The 15844-nt window shown below is 36.8% G+C and overlaps 1 protein-coding gene across 1 annotated transcript in view; it reads left to right on the top strand.

Moving 5' to 3' along the window:
• LOC140147463 (fibrocystin-L-like) overlaps positions 1–15844 on the top strand; it is a 63689-nt gene that overhangs the window by 29787 nt on the left and 18058 nt on the right. The window contains exons 14-17 of the mRNA XM_072169241.1: positions 2861–2990; positions 3268–3408; positions 5260–5417; positions 10633–10881. Of these exons, the coding sequence (XP_072025342.1) occupies positions 2861–2990; positions 3268–3408; positions 5260–5417; positions 10633–10881 (678 nt within the window). The remainder of the gene's footprint in view (positions 1–2860; positions 2991–3267; positions 3409–5259; positions 5418–10632; positions 10882–15844) is intronic.

Genomic DNA, 15844 nt, shown 5'->3' with positions numbered 1-15844 from the left:
TAATTTATGCGGAACGATTCTACAAATATGGTTGGAAATCTGAAGAAATCCGCCTTGTGGAGCTGTATCTGGGGATTAAGTAAGATCCCTAAGCCCTATGATGATGAAGCGTGGTAGGGGGTAGTATGGCCAGAGGATCTCAATCCGATTCGATTTTCAGCGCAAAATATGGTAATTAAGTACCTAATTTGCATAATTTATGCATAAAATGCAAAAACCTATTTTCTCGGAGACTAGGGGCATACGTTCTTCAAACTTGGTGGGTGGGTGCATCTTCACCCCAGACAGAACAAGTTTGTATGGGTTAGTGCGTCAAGGTCACCCAAGGTCATCCAGGGTTCATCTGAGGTCAAATGACTAAAAACTGTCGTATGGGCGCGATACTTGGTGGGTACGGTCAACATAATGTGGTAGGGGGTAGTATGACCAGAGGATGCACACTAGTACCCCCCCATGTGGCCCCTCCCACACACTCAAAGTTGGGGGGGGGGGTCAAAAAATTTAATGAAATATTGTTTTTATATTGCGCATTACATATATCAATTTCAGTCATGTAGAAATCAAGTCATTAGGCCAAAAAAAGACTTTTAAGAATGTCTCTCATGTACAAAAGTATAGGAAACTGTACATTTAAAACAACCTTTTTAGGGTGAAGGAAGCATTTTATCAAAAAAATGTCTAAAACGGGTTTTTATGTCAAAAATGTCTCAGTTGGGGTGCTACATCGAGTCAAATATTCACTAGCACCCCCCCCCCCCATGTGGCCCCCTCCCACACACTCGAAGTTGAGGGGGGGGGTCAAAAATTTAATTGAATAATGTTTTTATATTGCGCATTATATATATCAATTTCGGTCATGTAGGCCAAGTTATTAGGCCAAAAAAAGACTTTTAAGAATGTCTCTCATGTACAAAAGTATAGGAAACTGTACATTTAAAACAACCTTTTTAGGGTGAAGGAAGCATTTTTTCAAAAAAATGTCTAAAACGGGTTTTTATGTCAAAAATGTCTCTGTTGGGGTGCTACATCGAGTCAAATGTTCGGAAGATTATTTCGGGGTCATCTGAGGTCACCCAGGGGTCATCTAAGGTCAAATTACTAAAAACTGTCGTAGGGGCATGAAACTTGGTGGGTACAATCAACATTTAGAGTAAAATGTTCGGAAGATTCTTTCGGGGTCATCCGAGGTCACCCAGGGGTCATCTGAGGTCAAATTACTAAAAACTGTCATATGGGCATGAAACTTGGTGGGTACAGTCAACATTTAGAGTCAAAGTTTGGAAGGTAATTTGGGGCCATCCAAGGTCACACAGGGGTCATCTGAGGTCACATTACTAAAAACTGCCATATGGGCATGAAACTTGGTGGGTACAGTCAACATTTAGAGTCAAAGTTTCAGAAGGTAATTTAGGGGTCATCCAAGGTCACCCAGGGGTCATCTGAGGTCAAATTACTAAAAACTGTCGTACAGGCATGACACTTAGTGGTTACAGTCAACATTAAGAGTCAAATTTTTGGAAGGGCATTTCGGGTCACCCAGGGGTCATCTGAGGTCAAATTACTAAAACTGTTGTATGGGCATGAAACTTGGTGGGTACAGTCAACATTTAGAGCCAATTTTTGGAAGGTCATTTTGGGATCATCAAAGGTCATCCATGGGCATGACACTTGGTGGTTACAGTCAACATTTAAAGTCCAATTTTTGGAAGGTCATTTCAGGGACATCTGAGGTCACCCATGGGTCATCTGTGGTCAAATTTCTAAAAACTGTCACAGGGGCATGAAACTTGGTGGGTACAGTCATCATTTAGAGCCAAATTTTTGGACAGTCATTGCAAGGTCATCTGAGGTCACTCAGAGGTCATCTGAAGTCAAATGACTAAAACTGTTGTATGGGCATGACATGTACAGTCAACATTTAGAGCCCAATTTTTGGAAGGTCATTTTGGGGTCAGTAGGGGTCATCTGAGGTCAAATTAGTTAAAATTGTCGGATGGGCATGAGACTTGGTGGGTAGGCCTACAGTCACCATCAGCAAGGTAATTGTGCCCAGCCGAGACCCACCAAAATTTAGGGATCAAAGGTCAAATTCCAATATTGGTCCAATCAAGCTCAAATTGAACAGGCAAATCGCCATGGGTTGTTGCAGGTTCATTTACTTCTACCAAAAGTAATCGTAAAAGCAGGCGATCGCGAAAGCAGGCGAGACTCGTGGTTCGAGAACCGCCTTGTTAATGCAAGAATGTGATTTACTTAGCTCTTTAAATGAACATTCTACTATTTGGCAATGAGCTAGCTGGATGGAAGTTGAAGTTTTGTCCATGCAATTTTGTGATATCAGACATACAGTAATTGCCAGTTTTAAGCCTGCTCACACATGCACATCATATTTGAAATCCCTGCAATTTGGTCCCTTTTTCATTGAAAAAATTATGGGGCATTTGTTAGAGCATGCATTTTTTAGGAAAAATATGGTATTCCAATAAATACATGGCTAATTTTCTAGATTTGTTCATCAACAATAATAAATAACGGAGAAATTATTTGATTCTGATGAATGTAAAAAATTCCAATTGCTTTGCATGGTACACGGGTGGCAAAAAGGTCAAAAATCAAAGGTTGAACAGGTGTCAAATTATAGTAAACTATTTAGTAAAAATATTGAATCAAATTGTTGTATGTTTCTATAAAAAATATTCAGAAAAAGAATCTTTTGCCTATATTATATTGAAAGGTTTTTAGTTTCAGTCCTATTCTTATCACCAAAGAGATTCAGAAAAATAGGATACAATCAAAGTTTGTCAAAAATACAACTATTTATGTTAGTCTCAACAATATTGTGTAAATGGTTTTGTTTCAGTCTATTCGAGTTGTTGATACCAATGAAACGCAGGAAATCTGGATTAGTTACTTCGGTTGTAATGAGACAGATCAGGGAGACTGTGATCCTATGGAGTACTTCTATGTCACCTATAATGGAGAAACTACAGGTGAGATAATATTGTTATTGGTTGCATGGTGAAATCAGATTTTCCACAGCTTTTTTCCCCTTTTTGTGACAAGAATATTCTAAAAATAGACACCAGAGAAGAAATCTTTCATCCCTGAATAGATTGAAAATCAAAATCACATACTTTGCCATAAGTCAAGTGGGATCATATGACCACATATGATAAAGTATCTTCAAAACTTGCTCTGCGTCTTCATTTTATTTACATGAATATTCAAAGTTTGCAACATGACATCTTTTTAAATTTTTTATTTCAGAAAACATGTTTGTTTTTGCCAGTGCTGAGGAGTTGCAGGAAGAACTTAACAACTTGCCCAGTATTCCAGCCAATTGTAGTGTGGTGTTAGCAGACGACGGCCTCAACTACACATACACTGTCACATTTAACACCACTGAAGGTAGGGATGTTATGAGTTCAATAAATGCCTTAAATGTTAGAAAATTAATTATCTAAGAGATTGTCGAGGGCAATGACGTCCCAGTAATACAATGTAGGCTGACAATAATTGAGCACAAATAACCACAACGTCATTGCACTGGACATTTTTGGCAAGGGAATTTTGAATATCATGTGCTGTGAGCCGGCTGTTTTTATTCATTTTTATGGTAAATATGAGTTTGTTTTAAATAAAACCATGTGATTTGTGCTTGATAATTATTTTTCTAACATATAAGGCATAATGTTGTGATTGCCAGAGAGAAGGCCCAATCAGCAATTTTATGTACAGATATTTTACCAAAAAAGATCAATTTGATCATACTTGTAACTCATGTGCATGTCATAAAACAGTTTATTTTACAACAAATTCATTCTATAAAGTGTTCTGTATCATGACTATCCCTTGCATGGACTGATCTATTGTAATGCATTTTTTCAAATATCCTCTTTTAGATTGAGTGGATGTGATTTTGTCATATTTAAGTATCCAAATTGTTTTTGAGACCTCAGGACAATTTTGAATGTGGCCTTTCATTCTAAACCTACATATTAACCCTAACCCAACTAGGTCTCATTAAAGCTCACTATTGAAACCACTCTGCGTGCATGCATTCCACGTGACTTGATGACGCAATCAGCCCAAGTCATATATACCCAGGGAATCGTTGGCCGGGCCAATGTCACCTGTGTGGCTACATGCTAGGGATCTTCTGCGTGGCATGCGAGGGGTCCCAGGTTCGAATCCCGGGGGTGCCAAGTGACTTCTCTCCTCATCTTCTCTCCTTTTCGTTCCTTCTTTCCCTTCCGATAGCAAAAAAACCACAGGTAGGGTTAGGGTTAATATGCATGTTTTTCCTAGACTTAGGCCTCCTTAACCCTAACCCAACTAGGCCTCACTAAAGCTCACTATTAAAACCACTCTGCGTGCACGCATTCCACATGACTTGATGACGCAATCAGCCCAAGTCATATATACCCAGGGAATCGTTGGCCGGGCCAACATCACCTGTGTGGCTACATGCTGGGGATCTTCTGCGTGGCATGCGAGGGGTCCCAGGTTCGAATCCCGGGGTGCCAAGTGACTTTTCTCCTCATCTTCTCTCCTTTTTCGTTCCTTCTTTCCCTTCTGATAGCAAAAAAGCCACGGGTAGGGTTAGGGTTAATGTTGAAATGTATAACCAAAACATTAATCAGTATTGGCCAACATGAACATAAACAGGTGTGGTATATGATCTATATATAGGTTCTAATATATTGGTTCAACTAAAAAAGAAAGCAGGATCTTAATCATCACTCTCATTTGTGAACTCAGCAGACAAGGACTGAAGGATTATTACATTGATTTTAGTTTGCAACACATTGCTGGTTATGATTTCAATTTGCTATTGTTTTGTTTGCAGGTCTGAAATGTACAATCTTATAATATGAAATTAGATGTTTTTGAACCTGATTTTTTAGTATTTGTGTAATGTTTACACGTATCTCAACACCTAAATGGAATCAGCCAAATTTGTTGTGCTCTGGTTCTGGTTAAATGCTTCCTAATGCATTGGGTAAACAGAGCAATTTTGACATAATATCATAATTTACACATTTTTAAGTCCCCCCATAGAGCGCCATGTTAAACAGCCAGTGTGGTCCTGTTATCGTGTTATTTCAGGTTAAAATGGACATAATCTTTCCTGACAGTAATTACTAATTTTGTTTTAGCATTTTGAGTGAAGAATAACAAAATTAAATTTTGATGGAAATCACACATTACTGACTTCACAGTGTATAAAGTAATGAGCCATTCCTATTATTTTCACAGATCTTGGTTTACTGACTGTCCAAAGCAATGATCCATTCCTGGTTGATATTAGGGTATCAGAACTATCAGCTGGGGCACCTGCTGGAGATACAAGCTTTGTGTTTGATTATGGTGGTGTACAATCAGCAACATTATCAACTACATCATCTGCTCAACAGGTAATGTCAAGATATATCTTGGTTTACTGACTGTACAAAGCAATGATCCATTCCTGGTTGATATTAGGGTATCAGAGCTATCAGCGGGGGCACCAGCTGGAGATACAAGCTTTGTGTTTGATTATGGTGGTGTACAATCAGCAACATTATCAACTACATCATCTGCTCAAGAGGTAATGTCAAGATATATCTTGGTTTACTGACTGTACAAAGCAATGATCCATTCCTGGTTGATATTAGGGTATCAGAGCTATCAGCGGGGGCACCAGCTGGAGATACAAGCTTTGTGTTTGATTATGGTGGTGTACAATCAGCAACATTATCAACTACATCATCTACTCAACAGGTAATGTCAAGAGCTGATGCATTAGGCTGTGCATTCATCATTTTAAAAGGGCATTTCGTGATCCACAGCCTCATCCCCCACTTTTCTTGAAAAAAGTTGAGATTTTTATACCACTGGAAACTTCTGGCTACATAATGTTTATGAACAAAAAATTCTTGTAGATTAATTCGTTTAGCAAAAATATCAAATTTGAATTACGTTCTGGTGCATGGGTGTACCAGAATGAAATTACAATACAGTGGTCTATGGAGAAGTGTAATACACATAATCATGCATAACTCGCAAAAGCAAAATCAGAATCAACTGAAATCTTGGGAATAAGCTTTTTTCATGGATATCTACTGAAACATATCATAATAAAAATTCCTTTAAAAGGAATAGGGTGGGCAAATGAAAAATTGTCAAGAGAAATGAAAGAATGAGTAAGTCAAGTTCACAATTAAAAACAGGGAAAATGTGACACAACATCGATTTCCAATAGGGAATAACACAAAGCGTATAAACAAAGTTAAAAGAGTTTTTAACTTTATACGTTTATACGTTTGTTATTCCCCATTGGAGGTTGTGTCATATTTTCCCTGATTTTAATCTGATCTATTGCTTATCCTTTGTTCTCTGCTGGTCAGTTGGAACAGATTTTCCCTGTTTTTATATTAACCCTTCACATCATAACACAAGACGTTTTATGTTAACATTTTATATAAAACATGGTTATAAAACTTTTGTAGATAATAGTTATTTAAAACATTTTCGTAATCATACCTAGATTTTTTTTTTTTTATCATCAGATAGAAAGACTTCTGCTCATCTTCTCTGGTGAGACAACTGGGCTGGGGTATCTTTCCATATCAAAGTTTAAAAATCTGTCATATCAATTTCCTCAATATGTTGTATTGCAACTTATGAGGGGAAATGTTTGATTTTACAATATTTCGATATTATTTTTTAACTTTTGTAACTTTATTATGATTAACATAACTGTATTTCAAAGCGTCAAACTATATAATTATTTTGTCCCAACAAAAATAATCCAGGGAATAAAATATTCATTCATATGTTTATTTATTTTATTCAACCTGGGCCATTTCTACTGGTGCATTCTAATAATTTGTCTATCCTTATACAAGCATAACCAAGCACTATTTGTCACAAGATTTGAAAAGTAAATAGCCTATGTACACACTGAACACAATGCACATACAAGCTGTATTTAAGTACATGCCGAAGCTATCAGTATAAAATGATATATATGACCTTCACGATGCTATTAATTTAGCCCAAAGATTAGGAAAACTAGCAAAACTGGTGAACTGGTACTGTTCAAATAAAAACATCTGCAAATCTTGCTGCAATTTCCAAATAGTCTTTCTATTACTTAAATAATTATTTTTGTTATTTCTTTTAATACAAGCACATTACTGCCTATGATGACTTTATCGTATTACTTACATATCAAAATCAAGTAATAATTACAAAACTTGCCGTAAACTATCACCTCTGTGGGTGTTTGGGATATAACCGCACGAATATTTTCTCAACACTGCGGCATGTGAAAAAGTAGGTCAATAGTCAGAGAATACAAGGTGAACCAGATATGGCCAAAACATGAATATGGGTAAGGTCTTGGATTTAGAATGCAGGAGGAAAACGGGAGGAAAACCTGCAAGTGTGGCCATGGATCAGGAACCATGCTCAATTACAGCACTGCTGGGAATCAAATTCAAGGCCAAAGTGGTGAGAGGCGACTGGGTCAACCACTACACCAACCTGTCCTTGCCATTCAGTATAATGTAGTATGCATATTACATGTGTCGGTGTCAAAACACACAAAATGCCAAACTATAACTAGAGTCAACAGACGCTGAGTACAAGCCGCAATTTGACCCCTATAACTTGACCCCTGGGTTACGGATGGGGTCAACTGCTCTTACATTGTGCTTAGGATGTCATAAGAAATATTCCTGGTGAATTTCAGCTTAATCGGAACTTATACATGGATTTTGATTTTTTTAAATTTTGATTGACCGTTTGACCCCTTAATGACCTTTGACCTCAATGGAAAAAAACCCCTTATGTACACCGACAAAATGCATTGTTCCAATTTTAATTTAAAAATTCTACTATGTTTAGTTGTTGAGATAAAAATTCTTAAATTTATTTAGCTAAAAACAGGAAGTGACCCCTTAATGACCTTTGACCCCCAAAATAAAAATACCATGCATACATCAGGTAACACTGATTCATGTATGATAGTTATATTACTCTGGTCTGTCTACATTTTGAGACAAAATTTTTTTGAACATTTTTGATAATTTTGGTTTTTGACCAGAAGTAACCCCTTAATGACCTTTGACCCCAAAACTGTAGGCATCCTAAAGACCCTGGCTAGTAGCGATCCATGTGTGCTGATGGCGACTTTCTGCTATGTAATTTGTAAAGACAGTGATTTTTTGAATATTTTTAGACTTTGACCGGAAATGACCCCTTAATGACCTTTGACCCCTTATCTGAGCACACCCTATAGACACCGACTAAAGTCGAGTCACATGATATAACCATGTCCTCATCGCATGAAATTTGTGGAAGGAGTAGCATTTTTGTGAAATCACATTTTTGACCATTATAGCTAGGTCAAAGGTCACAGCAAGGTCAAAGTCAAGTGGAAGGTTTGGCCTAGCCCAGTGGTCTTTTGGGTCAAGTTTGGTTGAAATCTGTCAATCCCTTGCGGAGCTACATGCAGTTGATTGCGGTTGCCAGAAGAAAGAAAGAAACTAGAGTCAACAGACGCTGAATACAAGCCGCAATTTGACCCCTATAACTTGACCTCTGGGTTACGGATGGGGTCAACTGCTCTTGATAACTTGACCCCTGGGTTACGGATGGGGTCAACTGCTCTTGCATTGTGCTTAGGATGTCATAAGAAATATTCTTGGTGAATTTCAGCTTAATCGGAACTTAAACATGGATTTTGATTTTTTTAAATTTTTGATTGACCTTTTGACCCCCTTAATGATCTTTGACCTCAATGAAAAAAAAAAACCTTATGTACACCGACAAAATGCATTGTTCCAATTTTAATTTAAAAATTCTAACATTTTCAATTCTTAAGATAAAAATTCTTGAAGTTATTCAGCTAAAAACAGGAAGTGACCCCTTAATGACCTTTGACCCCCAAAATAAAAATACCATGCATACATCAGGAAACACTGATTCATGTATGATGGTTATATTATTCTGGTCTGTTTACATTTTGAGATAAAATTTTTTTGAACATTTTTGATAATTTTGGTTTTTGACCGGAAGTAACCCCGTTATGACCTTTGACCCCAAAACTGTAGGCATCCTAAAGACCCTGGCTAGTAGCAATGCATGTGTGCTAATGGCGACTCTTTGCTATGTAATTTGTAAAGACAGTGATTTTTTGAATATTTTTTGCACATTTTTCGGACTTTGACCGGAAATGACCCCTTAATGACCTTTGACCTCAAATCTGTTTACAAGTTTTGAGCACTTGTTAACGTTGATTCATATGCATGAGTCACATGATCATTGCATGTAATTTGTGGAAGGAGTAGCATTTTTTGTGAAATCAACATTTTTGACCATAAGGTCAAGGTCAAAGGTCACAGCAAGGTCAAAGTGAAATGGAAGGTTTGGCCTAGCCCAGTGGTCATTTGGGTCAAGTTTGATTGAAATCTGTCAATCCCTGGCGGAGCTATGATTGGTTGCCAGAAGAAAGAAGAAGAACTAGACTAAGCTGTGGTCTAACCCACGAACACAGCCGTGTTGTTACCCCTAATGACCTTTGACCCCAAAATATATGAAAGCGGTCATAGACATTGGCTAATGTCAATGCATGGGTGCATGTGGCACCACTTTGCTGTTACTTGTGGCAGAAGGGGCATTTTGAAGGTTTTTCGTCTCAGACCGGAAGTGACCCCTTAATGACATTTGACCCCAAATAAAAAATACCACATATGAATTGGGTACAATTCATGTGTGAACATACCGTACTGTCCTATGTTTTTCTTAGCAAATAAAAAAAAATTGAAGGTTTTTCGTTTTATACCGGAAGTGATCCCTTAATGACCTTTGACCCCAAATCTGTGAGGACCCCATATACACTGGGTAATAACAATGCATGTATGCAAGTGGTGTTACTGTCCTACGTAATTTGTGGGAGAAGAAGCATTTTAAAGGTATTTCGTTTTGTACCGAAGTGGCCCCTTAATGACCTTTGACCCTAAATAAAAAAATACCACATATACACAGGGTAACTACAATTTATGTGTGAACATACCGTTACTGTCCTATGTTTTTCTTAGCAAATAAAAAATTTTGAAGGTTTTTCGTTTTATACGGAAGTGACCCCTTAATGACCTTTGACCCCAAATCTGTGAGGACCCCATAGACACTGGGTAATAGCAATGCATGTGTGCAAGTGGGGTCACCGTCATACGTAATCTGTAGGAGAAGAAACATTTTGAGTTGAAATCACGTTTTTGACCCCTATGACCCCAGCGTGACCTTTGACCCCACGAGTTTCATGTGACATGTAGGGGCATGATCAATGATGGTTGTGACCAAGTTAGGTCAAAATCGGTACAAGCATGTAAGTGCTAGAGCAAATGTAGTGGTCGGCAGAAAGAAAGAAGAAAGAAAGAAAGAAAGAAGAAAGAACCTGTAAGAAAAAAGACACAGCCGTGACTAACGTCACGGCTGTGTAAAGAAGAATTGAGAAGAGACAGCACAAGCCGACGTTTGACGTCGGCTTGTAATTATATAATGCATAGTTTGTAACCATTAATAATGTCTGGACACACATCAATGGTAATCATGCATGTTTGTATTATATATCATGGATTACAGGTCCAGGATGCACTATTGGATATGTTCAGTGTCGGCTGTCAAAGTAATGGCAATCCTTCTGCAACATTCCTTCGAGATTTTGAAATGGGGCTTGTGCATGGATCAGAGTCTGGCACACGTGTCACAGACGTGGAACCATTCTGCGGCAGGACATCTCTGAAGAACCCAGAGTGGCTGTACCAGGAAGGGGAGACTAAGAAAGATGATGGGTCAGATGTCAATGCATTCAGAGTGGACTTCACTGGCAGAGTAAGTTACAGACAGTCTTAATTACCCATATTGATAAATCACCATTATAACTGGCTGCGATGGTTTATTGTGGGGATTTGGGCTCCTTGCACAAAGTCCACACAAACAGATGTCTCATGTGTTTCTTGTATACAAAAAAGCAGACAAACGAAGTATTTTTTTTCAGTGACACTTTCAGGATATGTCAAGTGTGTGCTAATGATGAAACCTATTAAATTTGAATGGTAGTCGACATCTACAAAAAGAATAACGAAGTATTCAGAATTGTACTAATTTAGTTGGACGTTCACAAAGTCACCCAATATTATACCTTATTAATCTGCATTGGCAACTCTGTATTCCGTGCGATCCAACCAGAGGTTGGTCCATATAGTCGTGCACATAGTCGTGCATAGCCGGTTTTGCCTACCGTTGCCATTGGTTACTTAATTTATACTTCTATCTCAGACTGGCTGAGGGCCAATCAAGTGGAAGTTGCCCAATAGTCATGATAGTATATCCCCCCATTGACTCGGTCGCTTTTAGAGTCGTAACGATGTGGTATAGACTTGCCAGTCTTGTGTACGCCGTTTGTACACAGAGACTGGCTTATGCCACTGTGTGTGTCAATGGGATCTATACAAACCTGAGACCATGGTCTCAGATACAAACGTAGCAACATTTTTTTTGCAATTGAGTCAATTTATATAAAATTGGTACTCACATATCTGATTTCTAAATCATAATTATCCTGTTTAATGTATCCAAGTACCTTACACTTGGAATTTGTGATACTTCAAAGATAATTTTTGAGCCATCGACCTTACGAGATGAAACAATGCAAGTCACAAGATCTCGTGAGATGACCCACCTCTTTTACAGCCGGTTTCTGTCTTCAAGTCATGTTCGCGATACAGCCACGTTGCACTCTGGGGTCGAGACTAATCAGTTACGTCGTTAACAACGAGTAAACAAAATGGCTGGGAAAACGGAGAAAATTGTGTCCTTAAAAGTGTTTCAGCGTGACGATCAGAAACCTCAAAAACTATTTTTGTTGGGCAGCGCTTGATATGCTAATGATATACAGGTACATTGTAGGATATAAATTGGATGGTAAATAAGCCAAATATTGCAAGAAATCTACTCGCTAGAATCCTAGAAAAAAAGAAAAAAAAATGACCGTCCATGCGAATGTAATATTGAAATCGTAAAATCCCTACTAGTAATAGACCTACTTGTCACGAATCGTGGCACGTGATCAAGTCGTGATAAAAAGGTCAAAGTGGCTGATCAATGTGTGGGCAAATGTTCAAGTGGCTTTTTGACCAATCGGCTTTCTAGCAGTAAAATATGGGGACCAATCAGGTTGTATCAATGTGATACCAATAAACTATGATGTATGCATAAAATACTACTTGTGCCTACTAAAAATAAAATTCGGTTTCCGGTAACCCGCCCGCCCTCTTTTTTGGTGCCGCAAAAAATAATTTATGCCACTTTTGGAAAAAATAAAATTTTTCAAGAGTCGTCCGTGTCGAAATTCTGACATGAAATAATTTATGCCACTTGGAAAAAATAAAATTTTTCAAGAGTTGTCCGTGTCGAAATTCTGATATGAAGTTGTTGGAAATCACATTATTTTATTTTCCCCCGACTTTCTGCCATTCAATGATTAAAGAAATACAGTTGAATTGATAGATAATATTTATCGCGATATAGGCCTAGGCCTATGCACAACTATTTTATTTATGAAAACAGCGTGCAGCAGGACTCGTAATATTAAGTAGGCCTACAACTATTGAAAAACTATTGAACTACCCAGCAAACACAAAAGCGTTTTTAAAACGCGTTTTAAATAAGTTATATTTTGGCTTTTGGTTTAGCTAAAAGCGTTTTAATAACATTAAAATGTCGGGTTATATAAAGGTCATGATAACGTTTTAAAACGTTTTGTATGAAAAAACAATAGGGCCTACAACAATATTTTTCAATGTTTTCAAAAAATGTTATTGTAAACTATTTTTACAAACATTTTTGCCAAATATTGTGTCAATACTTAAATAACATTATGTTAAAATATTTGAACCCAGCAAACTCGGAAATGTTCTTAAAATGTTTTTTTCAAAACCTTTTAATAACATTTAAATGTCGGGTTATATAAAGGTCATGAAAACGTTTTTAAAACGTTATCTATATAAATAAAAGGAAGTCGCTAAATCTTGTGCGTGAATAGACTCAGAGATGATTTCACTTTCAGCTCTGATTTATTAAATACATTGATCGGGTACATATTGCCATTAAACCATCTGAGGATCATTTTTGCAAAAATTGATGGTAACTAAGAGAATAACATAAAAAACTGTCGTGTTGCTATGCAAAATCGCATGCAGTGGCATTGTGGGTAATGAGGACAGTGTGAACCGCGTAATAATATTTCCATTAAAAACCATACATGAGCAACATTGCCCTGTTTTCTGCCAACTGCGAGGTGGCCAAGAAATGATTCAGGCTATCTAGATGCACAACATCGCGTACTTTAAGAATGATCTTACGAGCTTTTAAGCCCCTCACGAGAGCTACGCACCCCATTTTCCGCCACTGCACGAAGTTGGCAGCCAAGAGATTAAGGCTACGTCGCGTGAATTTTATTATTTATTCTAGGCCTATAATGAATCGTCGTTTAGTTTTACAGCCACATTCATACGGGAGATTGATGAATATACGGAGAACGCATTGCACTTTATTTGGTTGAAAGCGGTCAAGACCAAGAAGTGGCCTCAAAATCAGTGAAAATATGGTTAAACTGGGATTTTTTGTTGTCAAAACTCAGTGGTAGCGCGTACCGTAACTAACTGGCAGCAGGGGTTGGCGTTAAACGTCGGCGTACTGAGCAATGTGACGCCTTGACGTCACGGGTGCATAATATGCACAGACCAACTTTCCGTGCCAGAGAAATAGAAAAGAAAAGAAAGGAAGACAAAACTGAAAAGGTAGGCCTATGGATGGGTCGGGTTGTGGATTATATGCATGGTACTGGATTAGGTTAAGAGATTACCCGCCAAGATGATAAAAATCGTGAGGATACGAGAGGAAGGAAGGAAGCTAAAAATGAAAGAATAAATAAATAAATAAATAAATAAATAAATAAATAAATAAATAAATAAATAAATAAATAAATAAATAAATAAATAAATAAATAAAAAAAAAAAAAAATAAATAAATAAATAAAAAAAAAAAAAAAAAATTAAATAAATAAATAAATAAATAAATAAATAAATAAATAAATAAATAAATAAATAAATAAATAAAATACGTAAAAAAACCTAAAATAATGAGAACAGAATTAAATAGATAAAATTCAAGCGGAAATCACAAGCTAAGCAGGAAATATGAAAAATGGGAACAAAATGTAGAAAAAAGCCAAAACTAAAAGGAGAAATGTAAGAAATGGTAGATTTATAAAATAATGCATGGGAGCAGGGCTCAATAAATGAATAAAATGGAAGCGAAATCACGAGCTAAGCAGCATGGGAACAAAATAGACCTATGCAAAAGAAACTGAAGAGAAAGAAAGGAGCTAAATGAATAGAAAAAAAAAGAAGAAGACAAAAAAAGGTAGGCCTACCGGTAGGCCTATTATACAGGTTATGATTACAGTAACTAAATGAAACGGGAGCAAACTAAAGAGGGAAAGAAACTAATCAGGAAAATTAAGGGAAAAAAGAAGTTAAAATTAGAAACTAATCACGAAAAATAAGAAAAATAAATAACAACTGAAGGAAGCGGGAAATCACAAGCTAAGCAGCTGATAAAAATGAAGCTATAAAGGGAAAGCGTATAAGAAAGGATAGATTTAGAAAATAATGGGAATGGGGTTAGGCCTAGATAGATAAATAACATGGAAGCGGAAAATCACAAGCTAAATAGCATTTTGTTTTAATGGAAACAAACTAGGCCCGTGCAGAATAAACTGAAAAGAAAATGGAAATGCAAGAAGGGACAGGTTTAGAAAAATAAAATTTACCTTTCAATGATTCTACCTTTTCAGTAATTCCTCCTGTTTTAGTGATCGCTCCCATTTACTCATCTAGCGGCGAATATTTTGGGCAAACATTTTTTTCGCAAATATTTTTTCAACCCCAAAATAACATTCTGTTTAGAATGTTTTGTATCAAGTTTTCAAGAATGTTTTTGGAATGTTATTAAAACGTTTTTATACCCTTTATATAACCCGACATTTAAAAGTTTTCTGTAAAACATTTTTGTTTGCTGAGCAGTAGATTATCAAAAAATGTTTTTTAAGGTTATGAAAATGTTTTATACTCTTAATATACCCTTTATATAACCCGACATTTAAACGTTTTCTGACAACCTTTTATAACCTTTTGCGAATGATGTCGAAAACGTTTTGTGTTTGCTGGGTATTTTCTCTGTGTCCGCAAACAACTTGATCAAAACGGTAATAGTAGGCCTAACACTATAAGACAAAGGCCTAACGCTTATTAAATCGGTGTTGTTGTCGAACTAATTCCCATAAAGCTCGTATTAAAAAGAGCAAGTAATAAAAAAGTTAAAATGCTAAAAATGATGTAGGCGAAAAATTGTGTAATCTTGTCCTAGACACTCAATGATAAACCCCTATCAAGTATGAATAAAAACTGTTCATTTCAATTTATAAACGTTGAGGAAGTTGTGCATTTTGTCAGCACCGATATAATAAAAATTAAAATAACTAACCTGGCAGATTTCAGGATTAACCAACATTTATTTTCTCATGCCGCTCGCCCAGGCCTGCATATTATCCCGTCAAGAAACTCAACCCTAGGCCTACCTTTTTCAACATGTAAATATAATTCCATAGCGATAAATAGTGAGCGTTGCATTGAAGATGAGGATACTTGGATGATACAGATATTAAGCACATGTTAAATGGGGGTATGGGGATGTCCCAGTTTGTTTTACAAGGGCAATTATTATTTGACCC

This window comes from Amphiura filiformis, chromosome 3 (genome assembly GCF_039555335.1).
Source record: "Amphiura filiformis chromosome 3, Afil_fr2py, whole genome shotgun sequence".
Taxonomy (NCBI): Eukaryota; Metazoa; Echinodermata; class Ophiuroidea; order Amphilepidida; family Amphiuridae; genus Amphiura; species Amphiura filiformis.
This window is presented reverse-complemented; position numbering and strand designations above follow the sequence as displayed.